Genomic DNA, 23,261 nt, shown 5'->3' with positions numbered 1-23,261 from the left:
AGGGAGTGTACATTATTGGACAGTCAGTACTGAGGGAGTGCTACATTATTGGAGGGTCAGTGCTGAGGGAGTGCTACATTATTGGAGGGTCAGTGCTGAGGGAGTGCTACATTATTGGAGGGTCAGTGCTGAGGGTGTGCTACATTATTGGAGGGTCAGTGCTGAGGGAGAGCTACATTATTGGAGGGTCAGTGCTGAGGGAGTGTACATTATTGGAGGGTCAGTGCTGAGGGAGTGTACATTATTGGACAGTCAGTACTGAGGGAGTGCTACATTATTGGAGGGTCAGTGCTGAGGGAGTGCTGCATTATTGGAGGGTCAGTGCTGAGGGAGTGCTACATTATTGGAGGGTCAGTGCTGAGGGAGTGCTACATTATTGGAGGGTCAGTGCTGAGGGAGTGTACATTATTGGACAGTCAGTACTGAGGGAGTGCTACATTATTGGAGGGTCAGTACTGAGGGAGTGCTACATTATTGGAGGGTCAGTGCTGAGGGAGTGCTACATTATTGGACAGTCAGTACTGAGGGAGTGCTACATTATTGGAGGGTCAGTGCTGAGGGAGTGCTACATTATTGGAGGGTCAGTGCTGAGGGAGTGCTACATTATTGGAGGGTCAGTGCTGAGGGAGTGCTACAGTATTGGAGGGTCAGTGCTGAGGGAGTGCTACATTATTGGAGGGTCAGTGCTGAGGGAGTGTACATTATTGGAGGGTCAGTGCTGAGGGAGTGTACATTATTGGAGGGTCAGTGCTGAGGGAGTGCTACATTATTGGACAGTCAGTGCTGAGGGAGTGCCGCACTGTCGGAGGGTCAGTGCTGAGGGAGTGCCGCACTGTCGGAGAGTCAGTGCTGATGGAGTGCCGCACTGTCGGAGGGTCAGTACTGAGGGTGCCCCTCACTGTCGGAGGGTCAGTACTGAGGGAGGGCCGCACTGTCGGAGGGTCAGTGCTGAGGGAGTGCCGCACTGTCGGAGAGTCAGTGCTGATGGAGTGCCGCACTGTCGAAGAGTCAGTGCTGATGGAGGGCCGCACTGTTGGAGGGTCAGTGCTGAGGGAGGGCCGCACTGTCGGAGGGTCAGTGTTGAGGGAGGGCCGCACTGTCGGAGGGTCAGTGCTGTGGGAGTGCCGCAATGTCGGAGGGTCAGTACTGAGAGAGTGCCGCACTGTCGGAGGGTCAGTACTGAGGGAGTGCCGCACTGTCGGAGGGTCAGTACAGAGGGAGTGCCGCACTGTCGAAGGTCCAGTACTGAGGGAGGGCCGCACTGTCGAAGGGTCAGTACTGAGGGAGTGCCGCACCGTCGGAGGGTCAGTGCTGAGGGAGGGTCACAATCTCCGAGGGTCAGTGCTGAGGGAGTGCCGCACTGTCGGAGGGTCAGTGCTGAGGGAGCGCCGCACTGTCGGAGGGTCAGTGCTGAGGGACTGCTGCAGTGTCAGAGGGTCAGTACTGAGGGAGCGCCACACTGTCAGAGGGTCAGTGCTGAGGGAGTGCTGCACTGTCCGAGGGTCAGTACTGAGGGAGTGCCGCACTGGCGGAGGGTCAGTGCTGAGGGAGTGCCGCACTGGCGGAGGGTCAGTGCTGAGGGAGTGCCGCAGTTTCAGAGGGTCAGTACTGAGGGAGTGCCGCACTGTCGGAGGGTCAGTACTGAGGGAGTGCCGCACTGACGGAGGGTCAGTACTGAGGGAGTGTCGCACTGTCAGAGGGTCAGTACTGAGGGAGTGCTGCAGTGTCAGAGGGTCAGTACTGAGGGAGGGCCGCACTGTCGGAGGGTCAGTACTGAGGGATCGCCGCACTGTCGGAGGGTCAGTACTGAGGGAGTGCCGCACTGTCGGAGGGTCAGTACTGAGGGAGTGCCGCACTGTCGGAGGGTCAGTACTGAGGGAGCGCCGCACTGTCGGAGGGTCAGTACTGAGGGAGTGCTGCACTGTCGGAGGGTCAGTACTGACGGAGGGCCGCACTGACGGAGGGCCGCACTGTCGGAGGGTCAGTACTGAGGGAGTGCCGCACTGTCGGAGGGTCAGTGTTGAGGGAGGGCCGCACTGTCGGAGGGTCAGTGCTGAGGGAGTACTGCACTGTCAAAGGGTTAGTGCTGATGGAGCGCCGCACTGTCGGAGGGTCAGTACTGAGGGAGTGCCTCACTGTAGAGGGTCAGTGTTGAGGGAGCGCCGCACTGTCGGAGGGCCAGTACTGAGCTTTCGCATTTCCCCTCCAGTTAAATAATATTGTTCCTTTTTTCCCACTTCCAAATTGAACAATTTCGTATTTTCTCCATGTGCTTACACACACACAAACACCTATACACAGACACACCATTGCATTCACACACACCTTTGCACACACACACCTATACACAGACACACCTATACTAAGATACTCCTTTGCACACACACAGATACACAGACACACCTATACATTGACATAGACACACCTATACACAGACACACACACACCTATATACATACACACACACCTATACACAGATACAGCTTTGCACACACACATCTATACACAGACACAGGCACACCTATACACAGATACACCTTTGCACATACACACCTGCAGACAGACACACCTATACACAGATACACCTTTGCACACACACACCTATACACATATACACCCTTGCACACACACACATCTCTGCACAGACACACACACACCTATGCAGATACACCTTTGCACACACACACCTACACACAGACACACCTTTGTACACACACATATACACAGACACACCTATACACAGATACACCTATATACAGATACACCTTTGCACACAGGCACACCTATACACAGGCACACCTATGCACACACACACATCTATACACAGACACACCTATACAGACACAGACACACCTATACACAGATACACCTTTGCGTACACACACCTATACACAGACACACCTTACACAGATACGCTTTTGCATACACACACCTATACACAAACACACCTATACACAGACACACCTTTGCACACACACACCTATATATAGACACAGACACACCTATACACAGACACACCTATACACAGATACACTTTTGCACACACACACACCTATATAGACACATCTATAGAGACACAGACACACTTTTGCACACACACCTATACACAGACACACCTTTGCACACACACCTATGTACAGACACACCTTTGCATATACACACACACCTATACACAGATACAGCTTTGAACACGCCTATATACAGACACACCTTTGCATATACACAGACACATACACACCTATGCACAGACACACCTTTGCACACACACACACCGATATACAGACACAGGCACACCTTTACACAGACACACCTTTGCATTCACACACTCGTATACATAGACACCTATACACAGATACAGCTTTGCACACACTCACATCTATACAGACACAGACATACCTTTGCACATATACACAGACACACCTATAAACAGACACACCTTTGCGTACACACACACCTATACACAGACACACCTATACACAGATACAGCTTTGCACACCGATACAGCTTTGCACACACACCTATACAGAGACACAGACACACCTTTGCGCACACACACACACTATACACACACCTATACACAGACATGCCTTTGTACACACACACCGATATACCTATACACAGACACACCTTTGCACACACACACACCTATACACAGACACACCTATTCACAGATACACCTTTGCGCACACACACAACTATACACAGACACACCTACACACAGACAGACACACCTATACACAGATACACCTTTGCACACACACACCGACATATCTATACACAGATACACCTTTGCACACACACACCTATACAGACACACCTATTCACAGACACACCTATACACAGATACACCTTTGCACACACAGACACATCTATACAGATACACCTTTGCACACACACACCTATACAGACACACCTTTGCGCACACACACACCTATACACAGGCACACCTATACACAGACACAGACACACCGATACACAGATATACCTTTGCACACACACACACCTATATACAGACATACCTATACACCGACACACCTTTGCACACACACTTATACACAGATACACCTTTGTCTGTGTATAGGTGTGTGTGTGTGCAAAGGTGTGTGCAGACACACCTATGCACACACACACACATTGCTACAGATACACACACTCCCACACTCTCACATGCACTCTCTCACAGACTTAGACCCCTTTACACACACTCACTCTTACGTTCTCTCTCACACACACACTCTCTCTTTCTTTCTCTCTCTCTCTCACACACACACAGACACTCACAACCCTCCAACCCAGACACAGACACACATACATGCACCCTTTCACACACACACACACACACTCCTACAAACACATACACTCCCACATGCACCCTCTCACAGACTTGGACCCCTTTAGATTCACTCACACTTTCTCTCTCTCACAAACACACACATTTGTGGGGTGAATTTGTACTTGCAGAGTTACATTGTACTTTGCTCAAAAACTGCATGAATCAGTGTAAGACTCTGTTAACTCACTTTTTAAGATTAGAATCAGCATAAACATTATGGCACAGACAGCAGCACACAGGGGGCTAACACCTTCAACACATTATCTGGGCTGACACCAATTGTTAAAATTAACCTGAGAAAGTAACTTTAAAAAAAAACTTTTTGTGATTTACACAAGTGAAACTAACATGGTCATTCTAACAGGTGAGAGACTGAACAAACAATCCAGGTCTTTTTCAATATATAATTTCAGTGACATCACACTGTAAACTTTCGCTATAAATTCGGTGTCTTACAAACATGTCCTCCACAGCCACCTGATGAAGGAGCGGCACTCCGAAAGCTAGTGCTTCCAAATAAACCTGTTGGACTCTAACCTGGGGTTGTGTGGGTTTTATCTCTGAAAACTGATAGATGTATCTCTCTGGCAACTTCCCTTTCCCTTTTGTTTTGGCTCCAAATTGGCTACAGTAGATTTGCTTCCTTCCTCCAAGTCATTAACACCGAGGGAAGGCTACACTGGTGACTTAGAATCCAAAATGGCTGGAGACAGCAAATAATGAAGGGAAGATGATTACTGGTGGGAGTACTCTCTAGACCCCTCACAGGAGCTGTCCTGTAGGATAGAGAATAAATCGGGAAATAATGACGGTACGAAACGAGGGCAATACACCTTCCATGGGGGACTTCAATCTTCAGGCAGGTTTGAAAAATCAAACTGGCAAACATCGCCTTGAGGGAGACTATATCAGGTATATTCAGAACAGTTTCCTGAAACAATGGATCCAGACTGTTTGTGAACTGGTAATGTTTCTTACGGCAGGTTTACAAAATGATTTCAGGATTAGAGTATTTGGAAAGGCAAGGACTGATTAGGGATAGTCAACATGGCTTTGTGCGTGGGAAGTCATGTCTCACAAACTTGGTTGAGTTTTTTGAAGAAGTAACAAAGAGGATTGATGAGGGCAGAGCAGTAGATGTGATCTATAGGGACGTTCAACAAGGTTCCCCATGGGAGACTGATAAACAAGGTTAGATCTCACGGAATACAGGGAGAACTAGTCATTTGGATACAGAACTGGCTCAAGTGGAGGGTTGTTTTTCAGACTGGAGGCCTGTGACCAGTGGAGTGCCACAAGGATCGGTGCTGGGTCCTCTACTTTTTGTCATTTACATAAATAATTTGGATGCGAGCATAAGAGGTACAGTTAGTAAGTTTGGAGATGAGACCAAAATTGGAGGTGTAGTGGACAGCAAAGTGGGTTACCTCAGATTACAACAGGATCTGGACCAGATGGGCCAATGGGCTGAGAAGTGGCAGATGGAGTTTAATTCAGATAAATGTGAGGTGCTGCATTTTGGGAAAGCAAATCTTAGCAGGACTTATACACTTAATGGTAAGGTCCTAGGGAGTGTTGCTGAACAAAGAGACCTTGGAGTGCAGGTTCATAGCTCCTTGAAAGTGGAGTCACAGGTCGATAGGATAGTGAAGGAGGTGTTTGGTATGCTTTCCTTTATTGGTCAGAGTATTGAGTACAGGAGTTGGGAGGTCATGTTGTGGCTGTACAGGACATTGGTTAGGACACTGTTGGAATATTGTGTGCAATTCTGGTCTCCTTCCTATCGGAAAGATGTTGCGAAACTTGAACGGGTTCAGAAAAGATTTACAAGGATGTTGCCAGGGTTGGAGGGTTTGAGCTACAGGGAGAGGCTGAACAGGCTGGGGCTGTTTTCCCTGGAGTGTCGGAGGCTGAGGGGTGACCTTATAGAGGTTTACAAAATTATGAGGGGTATGGATAGGATAAATAGACAAAGTCTTTACCCTGGGGTCAGGGAGTACAGAACTAGAGGGGCATAGGTTTAGGGTGAGAGGGGAAAGATATAAAAGAGACCTAAGGGGCAACCCTTTCACCCAGAGGGTGGTACGTGTATGGAATGAGCTGCCAGAGGATGTGGTGGAGGCTGGTACAATTACAGCATTTAAGAGGCATTTGGATGGGTATACGAATCGGAAGGGTTTGGAGGGATATGGGCCGGTTGCTGGCAGGTGGGACTAGATTGGGTTGGGATATCTGGTCAGCATGGACGGGTTGGACTGAAGGGTCTGTTTCCGGGCTGTACATCTCTATGACTCTAGAGATTCCCCTGGGGAACAGTGACCATAACGTAGTCGAATATAGCGTTCCACTGAAAGCTCTGGGTCAGAAGCAAGTTTGCTAAACACAAAATAAGGATAATTACGTAGGGACGAGGGCTGAATTTGCTGGAGTCATAGAGATGTACAGCATGGAAACAGACCCTTCGGCCCAGGAAAGAAGCTTATCAGAAAAGGCGTTTGAGGAACAATGACATACGTTTATGACAATAGCTCATGACTCATAGCATGGAGATGTCTCAGTGAGGAAGGAGGATTCTGGGAACGGGATTGTCCGAACCACGGTTAAGCAAAGACGTTTAGGGTTATATCAAATTGAAACTTTCTTTCACTGAATCCCTGCAGTGTGGAAACAGGCCCTTGGGCCCAGCAAGTTCACAGCGACCCTCCGAAGGGTAACACACCCAGACGTATTCCCCTATCCAATATTTATCCCTGACTAATGGACCTAACCCACACATCCCTGAACACTATGGGGTAATTTAGCATGGCCAATCCACCCTAACCTACACATCCCTGAACACTGTGGGGTAATTTAGCATGGCCAATCCACCCTAACCTACACATCCCTGAACACTATGGGTAATTTAGCATGGCCAATCCACCCTAACCTACACATCCCTGAACACTATGGGGTAATTTAGCGTGGCCAATCCACCCTAACCTACACATCCCTGAACACTATGGGGTGATTTAGCATGGCCAATCCACCCTAACCTGCACATCCCTGAACACTGTGGGTAATTTAGCATGGCCAATCCACCCTAACCTACACATCCATGAACACTATGGGGTAATTTAGCACGGCCAATCCACCCTAACCTGCACATCCCTGAACATTATGGGGTAATTTAGCATGGCCAATCCACCCTAACCTACACATCCCTGAACACTATGGGGTAATTTAGCATGGCCAATCCACCCTAACCTACACATCCCTGAACACTGTGGGGTAATTTAGCATGGCCAATCCACCCTAACCTACACATCCCTGAACACTATGGGTAATTTAGCATGGCCAATCCACCCTAACCTACACATCCCTGAACACTATGGGGTAATTTAGCGTGGCCAATCCACCCTAACCTACACATCCCTGAACACTATGGGGTGATTTAGCATGGCCAATCCACCCTAACCTGCACATCCCTGAACACTGTGGGTAATTTAGCATGGCCAATCCACCCTAACCTACACATCCATGAACACTATGGGGTAATTTAGCACGGCCAATCCACCCTAACCTGCACATCCCTGAACATTATGGGGTAATTTAGCATGGCCAATCCACCCTAACCTACACATCCCTGAACACTATGGGGTAATTTAGCATGGCCAATCCACCCTAACCTACACATCCCTGAACACTATGGGGTAATTTAGCATGGCCAATCCACCCTAACCTACACATCCCTGAACACTATGGGGTAATTTAGCAAGGCCAAACCACCCTAACCTACACATCTTTGGACTGTGGGAGGAAACCGGAGCACCTGGAGGAAACCCACGCAGACACGGGGAGAATGTGTAAACTCCACACAGACAGTCGCCTGAGGCGGGAATTGAACCTGGGTCTCTGGCGCTGTGAGGCAGCAGTGCTAACCACTGTGCCACTATTTGGGCAGGGCGATGGCTCAGTGGTTCGCACTGCTGTCTCAGAGCACCAGCAGCTTGAGTCCACCCTCGGGCGACTGTCTGTGTGCAGTTCGCATGTTCTTCTTGTGTCTTCCCTTCTATAGTCCAAAGATGTGCAGGTTAAGTGTATCGACCACGGGAAATGCAGGGTTACGGCAATAGGATCGGGTGGTGTGTCTGGGTGGGATACTGTTCCGAGAGTTGGTGTAAACTCAATGGACCAAATGGCCTGGCTTCCACACTGTGGGGAATCTCTGGTTATCAGTTCGGCTGTGACCTTTACTCATCTATCACCTGGCATCTCTGAAACAGCAGGTTTGGTCCCTATCGCCTTGCTGTTTGGAGGTGCCTGCTGTATGCAGAGTGGCTGACTTGCCCCCCACAATATCGTACAACACCAGATTATAGTTCAACAGGTTTATTTGGAAGCACTAGCTTTCAGAGCGCTGCTCCTGCGTCAGGTCGCTAGTGAAGCAGGATCATAAGGCACAGAATTTATAGCAAAAGATCACAGTGTCACGCAACTGAAACGGTATGTTGAATAGACCTTGGTTGATGTTAAGTCTTTCTTCTTTTAGAGTGGGTTGCAGGTTTTGGTTCATTAATAAGTAAATCCCAGACCTTCTTTCGAGTCACTAACCTTACACCTTTAATGCATTCTCTGAGCTGAGCTGTCACGCTTTTTCAAAGTTATCTCGGGAATGTGAACTTGAAAGAAGTTCTGGGATTTACATACCGACATTAATTTGTCCACCCTCGTCCAACACTGGCACCTCCACATCATAGCCTCCTACAACAGTGGCTGCATCTCAAATGAAGCTTACTTGGCTGTGAGTCTTGGACACGGCCTGGGTTAGTGAATCTGTTTATGGGAGTTAACAGGGCAGGTGTGGAGAGTCTAGCTTCTCCTTGGCCACAAAATATAGAACCCTATGGGCAGCACAGTGGCTCAGTGGTTAGCATGGCTACCTCACAGCACCAGGGTCCCAGGTTCGATTCCAGCCTCAGGGGTGACTGTCTGTGTGGAGTTTGCACATTCTCCCCGAGTCTGTGTGGGTTTCCTCCCACATCTCCAAAGATGTGTAGGTTAGGGTGGATTGGCCATGCTAAATTACCCCATAGTGTTCAGGGATGTGTAGGTTAGGGTGGATTGGCCATGCTAAATTACCCCATAGTGTTCAGGGATGTGTAGGTTAGGGTGGATTGGCCATGCTAAATTACCCCATAGTGTTCAGGGATGTGTAGGTTAGGGTGGATTGGCCATGCTAAATTACTCATAGTGCTCAGGGATGTGTAGGTTCGGGTGGATTGGCCATGCTAAATTACCCCATAGTGTTCAGGGATGTGTAGGTTAGGGTGGATTGGCCATGCTAAATTACCCCATAGTGTTCAGGGATGTGTAGGTTAGGGTGGATTGGCCATGCTAAATTACCCCATAGTGTTCAGGGATGTGCAGGTTAGGGTGGATTGGCCATGCTAAATTACCCTATAGTGTTCAGGGATGTGTAGGTTAGCGTGGATTGGCCAGTGCTAAATTACCCCATAGTGTTCAGGGGTGTGTAGGTTAGGGTGGATTGGCTATGCTAAATTACCCCATAGTGTTCAGGGATGTGTAGGTTAGGGTGGATTGGCCATGCTAAATTACCCCATAGTGTTCAGGGATGTGCAGGTTAGGGTGGATTGGCCATGCTAAATTACCCCATAGTGTTCAGGGGTGTGTAGGTTAGGGAGGATTGGCCATGCTAAATTACCCTATAGTGTTCAGGGATGTGTAGGTTAGGGTGGATTGGCCATGCTAAATTACCCCATAGTGTTCAGGGATGTGTAGGTTAGGGTGGATTGGCCATGCTAAATTACTCATAGTGCTCAGGGATGTGTAGGTTCGGGTGGATTGGCCATGCTAAATTACCCCATAGTGTTCAGGGATGTGTAGGTTAGGGTGGATTGTCCATGCTAAATTACCCCATAGTGTTCAGGGATGTGTAGGTTAGGGTGGATTGGCCATGCTAAATTACCCCATAGTGTTCAGGGATGTGTAGGTTAGGGTGGATTGGCCATGCTAAATTACTCATAGTGCTCAGGGATGTGTAGGTTCGGGTGGATTGGCCATGCTAAATTACTCCATAGTGTTCAGGGATGTGTAGGTTAGGGTGGATTGGTCATGTTAAATTACCCAAAGTGCTCAGGGATGTGCAGGTTAAGGTGGATTGGACATGCTAAATTACCCCATAGTGTTCAGGGATGTGTAGGTTAGGGTGGATTGGCCATGCAAAATTACCCATAGTGTTAGGTACAGTACTCGGAGGGAAATGGGTCTGGGTGGGTTACTCTTCAGAGGGTCGGTGTGGACTGGTTGGGCCGAAGGGTCTGTTTCCGGACTGTAGGGAATCTAATCTAATCTTAAGGATCATGTGACAACGCTGTCACTTTAAAAAGGTTATTCTGGCCGTGGTTGTTTTTTCAAAGTGGGGTTGTAAAGGCAGAGATGTTGAAACGTCTGCTCCGACAGAAGCAGGGGAGTGATCAGTTCTCCCAGCTCAGGTTTTGCTTTCACGTTTTAGGTTTTAGCATGCAGTCAGAAACTGCTGGTAGCAGAGAAGCCGTTACTGTGTAAAAAAGAAAGTCCCTGCTTCAAGTTGCCTGTCTCTTCTCTCTGAAAACTCTCATGCCTGTGAGAACCTGAGTTTGAATTTACCATTTGCCAAGGGGCGTGCCTTTGGGATGTTGCGGGGATTGGAACAGCTCCCCTGTTCAGCTGCGATTTCGAGTCGGTTGGGTTTCCAATATTCTAAATTCCGTTTTCTTTGGTTCGTGTTTCGGGCGTAGTGTGTAAATAAGTTCTGTTTTGCTTTAAGCAGAGTGGTTTGACCAGCTCCTGGAATATCCACTCCACTTCTACCTTTAAAATAAGGAAAAGTTAGGGTCTGGGCGACCTTCTTAAAGTGTGTTGAGGGGGTTCGGCCTGGTCTGTCTCAGAATAAGAGCTTGGCCATTTGGCACTGAGATATGGATAAAGTTCTTCACTTGAAAGTGTTGGGAATCTTCAGTGTTCTCCTATTCAGAGAATTACTGATGCTTAGAGAAGGGATGGTGATGGTCCAGTGGTATTACAGAATCCCTATAGTGTGGAAGCAGGCCATTCAGCCCATCGACTCTACACTGACCCTCCAAAGAGCATCCCCATCTAGACCTACCCCGTTTACCCTACATTTCCCGGCACTAACCCACCTCGCCTGTTCATTCCCTGGACACTGTAGCATAGTCAATCCACCTGACCTGCACATCTTTGGACTGTGGGAGGAGACCTATACAGAGAGGGGAGAATACACAAACTCCAGGCAGACAGTCGGCTGAGGTTGGAATCGAACCCGGGTCCCCTGGTGCTGTGAGGCAGCAGTGCGAACCACTGAGCCACCTTGCTGCCCTATACTAGGCTATTAATCCAGAAAATTAGCTCATGCTCTGGGGACTCTGGTTCAAATCCCATGGCAGATGGTGGAATTTGAATTCGGTTTTAAAAAACTCCAGAATTAAGAATTTACCAAAGACCATGAAACCACTGGCGACTGTCAGAAAACCCCCATCTAGCTCACTGTGTCCTTGAGGGAAAGAAACCTGCCATCCTTACATGTGACTCCAGACCAATAGCAATGTGGTTGACTCTTAACTGTCCTCTGAAATGGTCTAACAAGCCCCTCAGCTCTATCAACTGTGGCAAAGTCTCAAGAAAGAAATGTGTGGACTGCAGTGGTACAAGAAGGTAGATCAATACCACCATAGCAGAAAAGATTTACCAGGACGTTACCTGGCCCGGAAGCTTTGAATTACATGGAGTGACTAGATAGGCTGAGCACCTTTTTCCTTAGAGCGCAGGAGACTGAGGGGTGACCTTATATAGCGACTTATAAAATCATGAGAGACATAGACAGCTTTTCCCCATGGTAGGGGGGGGGGTCTAAAACTAGAGCACACAGGTTTAAGGTGAGAGGGGAGAGAGAGAGAGAGAGTCAAAGGAGTCCAGAGGGGCAATATTTTCACACAGAGGGTGGTGAATGTCTGGAACGGTCTGACAGAGGCAGTGATGGAGGCGAGTACAATATTGTCATTTAAGAAACACTGCTACGGGTGCGTGGATGGGATAGGTATGGAGGGACATGGATCAAATGCAAGCAAATGGGACTAGATTAATTGTGAGAACTGGGCGGCACAGTCAAGTTGGGCCGAAGGGCCTGTTTCCATGCTGTTAAAACTGCGATAACTCTATGACCTTCTCAATGGCAAGTAGATACAGGTAATAGAAAAGTTGCTGGTCAGGCAGAGATGTCCATGTCGTACAAGCGAGTAACAAAACTGGAATACACTCAGGAGTCACGGCTGTGTAATTATGGTCCAATATGTTTTGTAAGGAAGGCGAATGTGCCTTTGCAAAATGGATGCAGACTTTTACAAGTTGGCTCCCAGAAGAAACATAACTTATCATTTCCAAAAACAAAGCATTCTGATGGGTTATCAAAGGATGAGGTCTTAAAGAGGGATGTTTGGAATTCTGTCAGACCTTGGACAACACAATTACTCATCCAGTCAGCGCAGAAACAAACCCTTCAGTCCAACTCGTCTATGCCGACCAGATAGCCTCAGATAATCTAATCCCATTTGCCAGCATGTGCCCTCTTACTCCTTATAAAAGTGCAGGAATTCAAAGCTTCTGAGAGACCGGGAAACCAGAAGTACATCACAGGGAATTCCAACAAAACTGATGGCTGTTTTGTGCAATCATAAAATCTCATCTTTGAAATTAACGCATTTGCTCAGATAAGCTGTGAGCTACCATTTTGGGTAAATTCCATTCCCTGCCCCCCCCCCCAAGAAAATTGCAAATGAAAGAAAGACACATAGGAAAGCTGAAGGGGACATAAGGAAATTGCAATGAAATGCTGAAGGAACTCAGCTTCTGTGGAGACAAAGCAGAATTAACGTATCAAGTCCAGCAACTCTTGCGAAGAACCCTTCTCAGGAACACAAGGACCAGGAGCAGGAGTAGGCCATCTGGCCCATCGAGCCCACTCCACCATTCAACAAAATCACGGCTGATCTTTTTGTGGACTCAGCTCCACTTACCCGCCCTCTCACCCTTAATTCCTTTACTGCTTGAGAACATATCTTAGCTTTAAAAACATTTATTGAGGAAGCCTCAACCAGTTCACGGGGCAGGGAGTTTCATCGATTCACAACCCTCTGGGTGATGACGCTCCTTCTCAATTCAGTCCTAAACCTGCTCCCTCTAATCTTGAGGCTATGCCCTCTTGTCCTAGTCTCACCTGCCAGTGGAAACATCCTCTCTACATCTATCTTAGCTGTTACCTTCACGATTTCATAGGTTTCTATAAGATCCCCCCTTCCTTCTGAATTCCAATGAATATAATCCCAGTCTACTCAGCCTCTCCTCAGAAGTCGACCCCCTCAACTCGGGAATCAACCCAGTGAACCTCCTGTGGACCCCCTCCAGTGCCAGTACATCCTTCCTGAAGTAAGGAGACCAAAACTGCACACAGTGCTCCAGATGTGGCCTCACCAGTACCCCCATACAGCTGTAATATAACCTTCCTGCTGTTCAACTCAATCCCTTTAGCAATGAAGGACAACATTTGCCCTCCCAATTACTTGTTGTACCTGCAGACCAACTTTCAGTGATTCACGCACAAGGACACCCAGGTCCCTCTGCATAGCAGCATGCTACAACTTTTCACCATTCAAGTGAGAATCCTTTTTACTGTTGTTCCTACCAAAATGGATCACTGCCCATTTATTAACATTGTACTCCATCTGCCGGACCTTTGCCCTCTCTATGACCCTTTGTAAAGTTTTACAATCCTCTGCACACCTTGCTCTGCTACTCAGCTTCATGTCACCTGCAAACTTTGACACACTACATGTGGTGTCCAACTCCAAATCATCGATGTAAATTGTGAATAATTCCAGTCCCAACATGGTTTTTCTGAGGCACACCACTCGTCACTGAGCGCCAAACACTCATTTATCCCCGCTCTTGGCTTCCTATTAGCCAACCAATCCTCTATCCGTGCTAATACATTGCCCGTATCCCTTGCAGCCTTTTTGTGCAACATATTCTTGAATGGCTTTTGGAAACCCAGATACACCACATCTTCTGGGTCTCCGTTGTCCACCATATTCCTAATGCCTTCACAGAATTCCATTAGATTAGCGAAGCATGACCTGCCCTTCATGAGCCCATGCTGCAGCTGCCCAACGGGACAACTTCTAACTCGAGACCTTGTTATTCCTTCCTTGATGATTTTCCCCATTACTGAGGTTAAGCTAACCAGTCTACAATTCTCCACCTTTTGTCTACCTGCCTTTTATAAACAGTGGTGCCACCTCCGCTGTTTTCAAATCTGCTAGAACTGCCCTAGAGCATAGTGAACTTGGGAAAATTACCACAGGTTTTCTTGTTATTTCTCCTGCCACCTCTTTTAGCATCCTGGGATGCATTCCATCAGGGCCAGGAGACTTGTCCACCTTTAGCTCCATTGGCTTGCATAACACTACCTCTTCCGTGATAATGATTGATTCCAGGTCCTCACCTTCCTTTGTCTCCTTGTCAATTAATAACATGATGTCCTCCACTGTGAAGACCAACACAAAATACCTGTTCAATGGCTTGGCCATTTCCTCATATCCCATGACTAAATCCCCCTTCTCAGCCTCTAAAGGACCAATGTTTACTTCAGCTCCTCTTTTTCATTTTATACATTTGTAGAAACCTTTGCTTTCTTCTTTATATTCTGAGCCAGTTTATTCTCATAATCCATCTTACTTTTCTTTTTTTGTGGCTTTCTGTTGACCTTTAAAGCTCTCCCAATCTTCCAATTTCCTGCTGATCTTGGCCACTTTGAATGCCTTCTTTTTCAGTTTGATAGGCTTCCTTGTTTCCTTAGACACCCACGGCAGATCACCCCTTTTCCTGCAGTCCTTCCTTTCTGCTGGTATCCACTTTTGCTGAGCATTTTGTCAACTGTCCCACCACAAAGTCTTTGCTTCCAGTCTATTTCAGCCAACTCCTCCCTCATCCTATTGTAGTCTCCCTTGTTTAAGCACAGGACCCTGGTATTGGATTTTACCTTCACACTCTCCATGTGTACTCTCAATCCAACCGTACATTGATTGCTCCTTCCAAGAGGATCCCCAACTCTGTGTTTGTGTGTGTTTGTGTGTGTGTGTGTGTTTGAGAGAGTGTAAGAGTGTGTGTGAGAGAGAGAGAGTGTGAGAATGTGTGTGTGTGTGTGTGTGCATGAGAGAGAGTGTGAGTGTGTATGTGTGTGAGAGAGAGTGAGAGTATGTGTGTGTGAGAGAGAGTGTGAGAGTGTGTGAGAGAGAGAGAGAGAGTGAGTGAGTGTGTGCGTGTATGCGTGTGAGAGAGAGAGAGAGAGAGAGAGAGAGAGTGTGTGTGTGTGTGTGTGTGTGTGAGTGTGTGTGAGTGTGTGAGTGTGTGTGTGTGTGTGTGTGTGTGTGAGTGTGTGTGTGAGAGAGAGAGAGAGAGAGAGAGAGAGAGAGAAAGAGAGTGTGTGTGAGACAGAGTGTGCGTCTGTGTGCGAGGGCAAGAGTGATGGGTGTAAAAAAGAACCAAAAGGGAACATCCGTGGGTGGGCTGACAGACTAAAGGACAGAAGAGTTGGTGGTACAGGACCAAACAGAGCGGTCACTGGACAGACACTGAAACAAACCATGTGGCTGGAAGATTGCAGAATGACAAACAACTGCAGGCAAGAAGAAGAGAATTGGAACAAAACCTGTGAAGAAAGTTCAAGCTAAATTGGGACGGGACAGGGAGGGCGGTGGTTGGCGAGAGATAATGGTTCCATTTTGATCTCCAATTGATGGTTCAGTCAGGGAGACGGGAAGAGGCAGGCATGGAGATATATCACATTGTGGGTGGTCTTGTTGCATGGTGGATCAGGCTGGAGCACTGACGGCTTACCCCATCAGCCTTTGTTCTTTTACAAGGAAATGCACATATCCCCAGCCTTGCTGCCTCACCCAAGACAGCGTGAAGCCACTCGCAGGTAGATAGACCCTGGGCGCTGGTAGGGGACTTCCTGATATCGCTCCCCCCACAAACTCCTCCAACTGCTCAAACACCATTCTCAGCCCTCCGAACCATCAGACTGGGAAGTCCCCAGACGGTTAAGTGAACCCAGGGTTGTCCGGAAAATATATGAAGCTCGGCAAGGCCTGGGACAGGAAACCGTGAGGTTTAACTTCACTTCCTACTGGTTAATGCACGCTCTCTGAGTGAAGTTGTAAATGGTGTCAAGCCTGAAATGAAGACAGAGATGGTGCGAGGGGCGGTGGGGGAAAGACGGAGAGAGAGCGAGAGAGCGAGAGAGAGAGAGAGAGAGAGAGAGACAGAGTGAGACAGAGAGAGAGATCACAATGATAAAGGAGGGTATGGAAGAGGGGAGACAGGAAAGTGAGAAGACAGGATTGCAGGGAGTGGGCGTGAAAAGGTTCAAGAGTGGAAAGAGGAGAATGGAAAGATGAGTCAGACAAGAGAGGGACAGTCATAGAAACAGAAAATGAACAACAGACTCAAATGTAAGAAAAGTCAAGAAAGACAGTGACATAAAAAGCTGACGTGCAGAGTAAGAGCACAGCGGTGTTGACGGAAATGATAAAAGGGAAGAAGACTGGGCAAGAGAGATGGAGGGAGAGAGAGAGAGAGCGAGAGAGAGAGAGCGAGCAGAGAAACAGAGTGGGAGAAAGAGAGAGAGAGAGAGAAAGAGAGGGAGGGAGGTGGGTAATGGACAGGGGCTGACAAGGTCAGAGAGAGTGACAAGGTGAGGTGTGGAGAAGGGCAGGTGCTCTCGCTGCTTCCCCACTCCGAGGATGAGCAGGAGCTGGGAGGATGCTGGTGACAGGAAGTCAGTCGAACAACAGGTTCTTACCGGCGTACAGAAGAGCAGGCAGGAGGAAAACCAGGACGCTCAGACGGCTAGCCGCCATTACCCTCCAAATGTGTTGTGTCGCCAGGTCAGACGGCCTGTGCAGAGTGGCGACGGAAGTTCAAATGCTGGGAACTTACGCCTCGAGACCATTGCAAGTCACGGGTGTGACTATCGCAGTTGTGCTCACATCCTGTTGTCTATCATGAGAGAGAGAGAGAGAGAGAGAGAGAGAGAGAGAAAGAGAAATAGAAAGACAGTAGCATCGAGAAGGACTAAGAAAAAGTCAAGGAGAGAGAGAGAGAGACAGACTGACAAAGAAAGTAAGAGAAAACACATGAAATGGGGCAGCAAGAGGCCATTCAGCCCCTTGAGCCTGCTCATGATCACGGCTGGTAGGGCGTCGGCCTCAACTCTATTTTCCTCTCCTTCAGCCTTCAACCTGTTACCATTTAAAAATCTGTCTGTCCATCTCCTCTGCAAATTTACTCAATGTTCCAGCATCCGCTGCACGCTGGGAGGGGGGGAAGTAAATTCAGAGTTCCTCCTCATCTCTGATGTGACTTTGCCACTCCTTATGCTAAAACTATGTCCTCTCACCCTGCATTGTCCCAAGTGAGGAAATATCCTTTCTACGTTGACTCTATCATCTTCTATACCTCAGTAAGATCTCCTTTCAAGTCTTCTGAACTCCAGAAGGCCTAAACTGTTTAATCTCTCTTTGTGGGACAAACCCCACGAATCAATCTCGTGAACCTCCTCCAAACTGTCTCCAATATAACTACGTTCTCCTCAAGTAAGGGGACCAGAATTGCCCACGATAGTCGAGGTGTGATTCTCACTATATTCTATTCCTTTTGCAAGAAATGCCAAAATTCCATTGGCTTTCCTTACTACCGGCTGAACCTATTGATTAGTTTACTGTGATTCGTGCACAAAAACACCCAGATCCCTCTGCAGCATAGCACTCTGAAGTTTCTCCCCACTTAGATAACAAGTGCCCTTTCCATTCCTCTGACCAGAAGAGAGAACCTCAGACTTATCAACGTTTAAGTTCATCTGCACAAATTTGGTCCGACCACCGAACCCATCCATAACCATTTCTAACTTCTTCACTGCAACGACAGTGGTACACTACTCTTCATTAACGTGGACGGTGAGACCCAAGTCATAAAGCAAACGGTTCCACTGATGTTAGAAACTCAGAGACTGTAACACCACCTCCCCACTTAATCCCATTTGGTATTTTCTGTCATGATCACTTACCGTCATCGGCTCACTTCAATAAAAAATACCAGCACCTGAACACAGCAAGAATTAATGCTCAAAATCGCCAGCAAATTGTAGCACGGAAAAGAGAATTGGCCATTGGCCCAACAAAAACAAGAACTAATTATGTGGGGCATGGATAGGGTAAATAGACAAAGTCTTTTCCCTGGGGTGGGGGAGTCCAGAACTAGAGGGGCATAGGTTTAGGGTGAGAGGGGAAAGATATAAAAGGGACCTAAGGGGCAACTTTTTCACCCAGAGGGTGGTACGTGTATGGAATGAGCTGCCAGAGGATGTGGTGGAGGCTGGTACAATTACAGCATTTAAGAGGCATCTGGATGGGTATATGAATAGGAAGGGTTTGGGGGGATATGGGCCGGGTGCTGGCAGGTGGGACTAGGTTGGGTTGGGATATCACGGTGCCTCACATTTATCTAAATTAAACTCCATCTGCCACTCCTCGGCCCATTGACTGAGATCTCCTTACAAATTAGTTTCTCAATTTTCCACTGAGTATTGTGGGATCTATAGCACAATCCCAACGAGGTGATTGTCCCTTTCTTATTTCTCAGTTCCACCCCCAAATAACTTCACTGGGTGAAATAGGAGAAAATGAGGGACTGCAGAAACTGGAGATCAGAATCAAAACGTGTGGTGCTGGAAAAGCACAGCTGGTCAGGCGGCGTCCGAGGAGCAGGAGGGTTGATGTTTCAAGCGTGAGGTCTTCCTCAGGAAACTGGGACTTGGCCTCGCACTGTGGGACAGGAAGGTCACAGCCCTAGGCCCTAGGCCTTACTCTTTGAAGCCGGGAGTTAGGCCGCAGACCCTGCATCGGGGAGCTGCAGGAGTGAGGTGCAAGTGACTGAGACCTGCTCCTTCAGCCGGGTCATCGGCACCCCCCACCGACCCTGTAACTTCAGGCCTCCAGCTTCCCATCCCCACATAAGAGACTATTCGCTGAGGTGGAAGCCCACAGAATTGAGGGCAAATTACTGACAAATGACGGTGTTGGGACCTCAATTATTCACAATGTTCATTGGATAATAGCATTGAAAAAAGATCAACTAGCCGAATTTGCTGATGACGCAAAATTGGACCGCGTTGGGCAGCGGCAGGAAGTTACAACAGGATGTCGATCGATGAGGTGAGTGGGCAAAGCTGTGACAGATGGATTTTAACGGAAGCGAGCGTCAGGTTATTTATTTCAGATTAAGAAAGGACAGATCCCCACGGGAGGTGACATTATGGCTGTAATGTTATCCCTAATCAAAAACGCCACTCCCCCTCCTCTCTTACCCCTTTTTCTATCCTTCCTGAAGCATCTGTATCCTGGAACATTAAGCTGCCAGCCCTGGCCTTTCCTGAGCCACGTCTCTGTAACAGCTAAGATATCCCAGACCCATGTGCCCAACCATTGCCTGAGTTCATCTGCATTACCTGACAGACTTCTTGCATGGAAATCGATGCAGTTTAACTTATCTCTCTTGTTCTCTGCTTTGCTCCTACCTGCCTTGCCTATTTGACTTGCTTCTTTACCCAACTTCACTGGCCTCAGACTGACCCCTCTTCTCATGAGCTCTCTGGGTCTAATCTCTCCGGGTCCCCCACCCCCCCCTCCCCCACACACCGCCCTTTATTAGTTTAAATCCTCCTGGGCCACTCTCACAAATCTCCACTGTTCATCCCCTTCCAATTCAGGTTCAGTCCATCCCCCTCACTCTACCCCAGAAAAGATTCCAATGATCCAAAAATGTGTATCCTTCTCCCCTGCACCAGCTCCTCAGCCACGCATTCATCTGCTCTATTCTCCTATTCCTACCCTCGCCAGCTCGCAGCACCGGGAGTAATCCAGATATTACTAGCCTTGAGGATGTGCCTTTAAACCTCCTGCCTAATTTCCTGTATCCTCTCCTCAGAACCTTGTCCTTTTCTCTTCCAATGTGTTCCTACTGGTCTCGGTCTCTCTCTCTCTCTCCCCCCCCTTTGAGAATATACTACAGTCCTTCCAAGGCATTCTAGACCCTGGCACCCGAGAGGCCGAGCACCACTCTGATATCTTGTTGCTGCCCGCAGTAATGCCTGTCTGTGCCTCTGACTACAGAGAGTCCTATCACAATCGAATGCTTGGGGACCTGATGTACCCCTCGTTACAGCAGTGCCATCCTTAGCACCAGAAGCTCGGCTGTCAGTGTTGGAGTCCCCTGAGAGTCCATCACCCCCCTATATTTGCCAAAACAGCATACTTGTTTGAGATGGGGATAGCCACACTAGCTGCGCTACCTGCTTACCTTTCCAAGAGGTAACCCATCTGCACAACTCTCTCTGCCATTTTTCTACCTTCCTGAAATTGCCAGCCGCTGTCCCACCCCCTGGCTCCTGTAAGTTCCTCATTGCCTCCAACGACCCTCCAACACGTCCATGTGATCCGACAGGATTCACGACCAAACACACTTCCTGCAGACGCAACCAACAGGAACGTGGAAATTCTCCCCGGTCTCCCGCATCCGACAGGACGAGCACATCCCTCTGCTGACGGCCATCTTTTGTACCTTAGCAATCCACAGACCCAGAAAAGAGCCCAGTCTGAGCTGCTCTTAAAAAGAAACACTGCTCTGGGGTAACTTAGTACCTAGAACCTAGAGGCAGGTCTCAATGAAACATGTAAACAAAGAAAAGGCTCACCCTACTCACTATTGTAGATTTACAAAAAAAAAACAAAACAGAGCATGGTTAGACTTTAAAAAAACACACTTAGCCGCCCCTCTTTTCTGTGAACAGCTACCGAGACTGAAGTTTGCCCAAAGTGTGAATTTCACTCTCTACCCATTTTTCTTACACCAAACACTGACAGAATTCTAGCACAAATACAAAGAACGCTGGAAATAGCACTTAGAAGTAAAGAACGACGATTCAAGGAAACATTGAGGTCACGGTTGACCTGGTTGGGGCCTCAGTTCCATTTCTCTGTCTGCTTCTCATAAACCCGGACTTCTCGAAGATCCAAAATCGGTCCAACTCACGGCTGAATATACTCGCTGGCCCAGACTGCACAGCTCTCTGGGCAAGAGAACCACAGCCCTTACAGAAGAAAGACAATCTCCAGCTTAAAACAATCCTCTAAATTTTAAACTGTGTCTCCTCGGCTTGGTTTCACCTGCTCAGCATTGGCCCAGTACATTCCTCTCTCAGGATCTTCATACGTTTGGGTGGCATGGTGGCTCAGTGTTTGGGACTGCTGTCTGACAGGGCCAGGGACCTAGGATCAATTCTAGCCTGTGAGGAGTTTGCACACTCTCCCTGACTCTGCGTGGGCTTCCTTGGGTGCTCTGGTTTCCTCCCGCAGTGTAGTAATGTGCAGCTGATGTGGACTGGTCATGGTAAATTGCCCAGGAGATGTTCAGGCTAGGTGGATTAGCCACGCAGAATACTGGTTTAGGACAGAAGGGTGGGTCTGGGTGGGATGCTCTGGGGAGGGTCAGTGTGGACTCGATGGGCTGAATGGCCTGCTTCCACACTGTAGGGGATTCTATGGTCACTTCTCATCCTTCTCAACCCCCAACAGATTCAGGCGCAACCAACTAAACCATTTTCATAAGATAACTCTGTCAAGAATCAGTATCTAAAGCAATTCCATCTCTCCTTTAGCAAGGCAACCAGAACTGTTCACAATAAACCAGATGCAGTCACACTCGGGTTTTGTAAGGCTGTCGCAGTACTTAAGTGCTTTGGTGTTCCACTGCAATAACAGCAAGATTCAATTTATCCGTCTAATCACTTGCTGAACCTGCATACCAACATTGAACCCTGGAATCAATCCGGTGAAGCTCCTCTGAACGTCCTCCAAGGACACCCGCATCCTTTCTCAAGTAAAGGGATCAAAACTGGACACAATATTCCAGGTGTGGTCTCACCGATGCCTTATACAATCACAACAATACTTCTATGATCCAGTGTTTTTGCAATAAATGGCAGGATTCCCTTTGTACTGTCTGCTGTACCTACATACCCACTCCCTGCAATTCAGACACACAGACATCCCATCTCCCTCTGCACTGACATATTGTGAATCAGCTTTCTATTTAAATAAAAACGTGACCTTTTGTTTTTAATGGACAGCCTTGCACTAATCCACATTACAGTCCGTCCATCTGCCAAAATCTGGCCCAAGCTCCTGGCCACCTGTAAATTCTTTATCTCTTCATCACTCCCTGCTTTCCTACCCCTATCTTAGTATTATCCACAAATTTTTGCTATGTTCCACTCTGTCCCTGCTCGCAGGTCATTCAGTTGATTGTAAATAGTTGAGGTTTGACAGCCGAACCCTGGGGTGTCCGACTAGTCCCAATTCGCCATCCAGGGAAGGGTTCTTCTATCCTGACCCTCTGTTTTCAGGCAGTCAGCCGGTCCTCCAACCAGGCCAAAACTCTACCCTCAACCTGCTGGTACCTAACGTTCTGGACCAGACTTTCTAAATGCAGCACCTTGTCAAATGCCTTCTGGAAGCCTAGATGTACCACATCCACTGGATCCCCATTATCTACTTGCTGGTTACATCCTCAAAAGAACTCCAGCAAGTTTATCAAGCATGACTTGCCCTTCGTGAAACCGTGCTGACACTGGTGAATTGAACTTTGTTTTTCCAGTGATCAGTTATCTCCTTCTTTATGTCTGACTCCACCACAGAGGTCAAAGTAACTGGTCTATAATTTCCCACTTGTTGCCTATCTCCATTTTGAATAAGGGTGTCAC

General features: G+C 47.9%; 1 protein-coding gene across 3 annotated transcripts in view; it reads right to left on the bottom strand.

Annotated features, from left to right (window-relative positions):
• The window catches only part of LOC140468616 (SLAM family member 8-like), a 396,476-nt gene extending 378,889 nt beyond the window's left edge, over positions 1-17,587 (bottom strand). The window contains exon 1 of one of the 3 annotated variants that reach the window (XM_072564714.1): positions 17,247-17,587. In XM_072564714.1, the coding sequence (XP_072420815.1) occupies positions 17,247-17,304 (58 nt within the window). In that variant the 5' untranslated portion in view covers positions 17,305-17,587. The remainder of the gene's footprint in view (positions 1-17,246) is intronic. The other 2 variants (XM_072564717.1, XM_072564715.1) reach the window with 2 other exon arrangements.
• Positions 17,588-23,261: the final 5,674 nt, after the last annotated feature.

This window comes from Chiloscyllium punctatum, chromosome 47, assembly GCF_047496795.1.
Source record: "Chiloscyllium punctatum isolate Juve2018m chromosome 47, sChiPun1.3, whole genome shotgun sequence".
Classification (NCBI taxonomy): Eukaryota; Metazoa; Chordata; class Chondrichthyes; order Orectolobiformes; family Hemiscylliidae; genus Chiloscyllium; species Chiloscyllium punctatum.
Note: the sequence above shows the minus strand (reverse complement) of the source record. Positions and strands in the feature narration are given on the sequence as shown.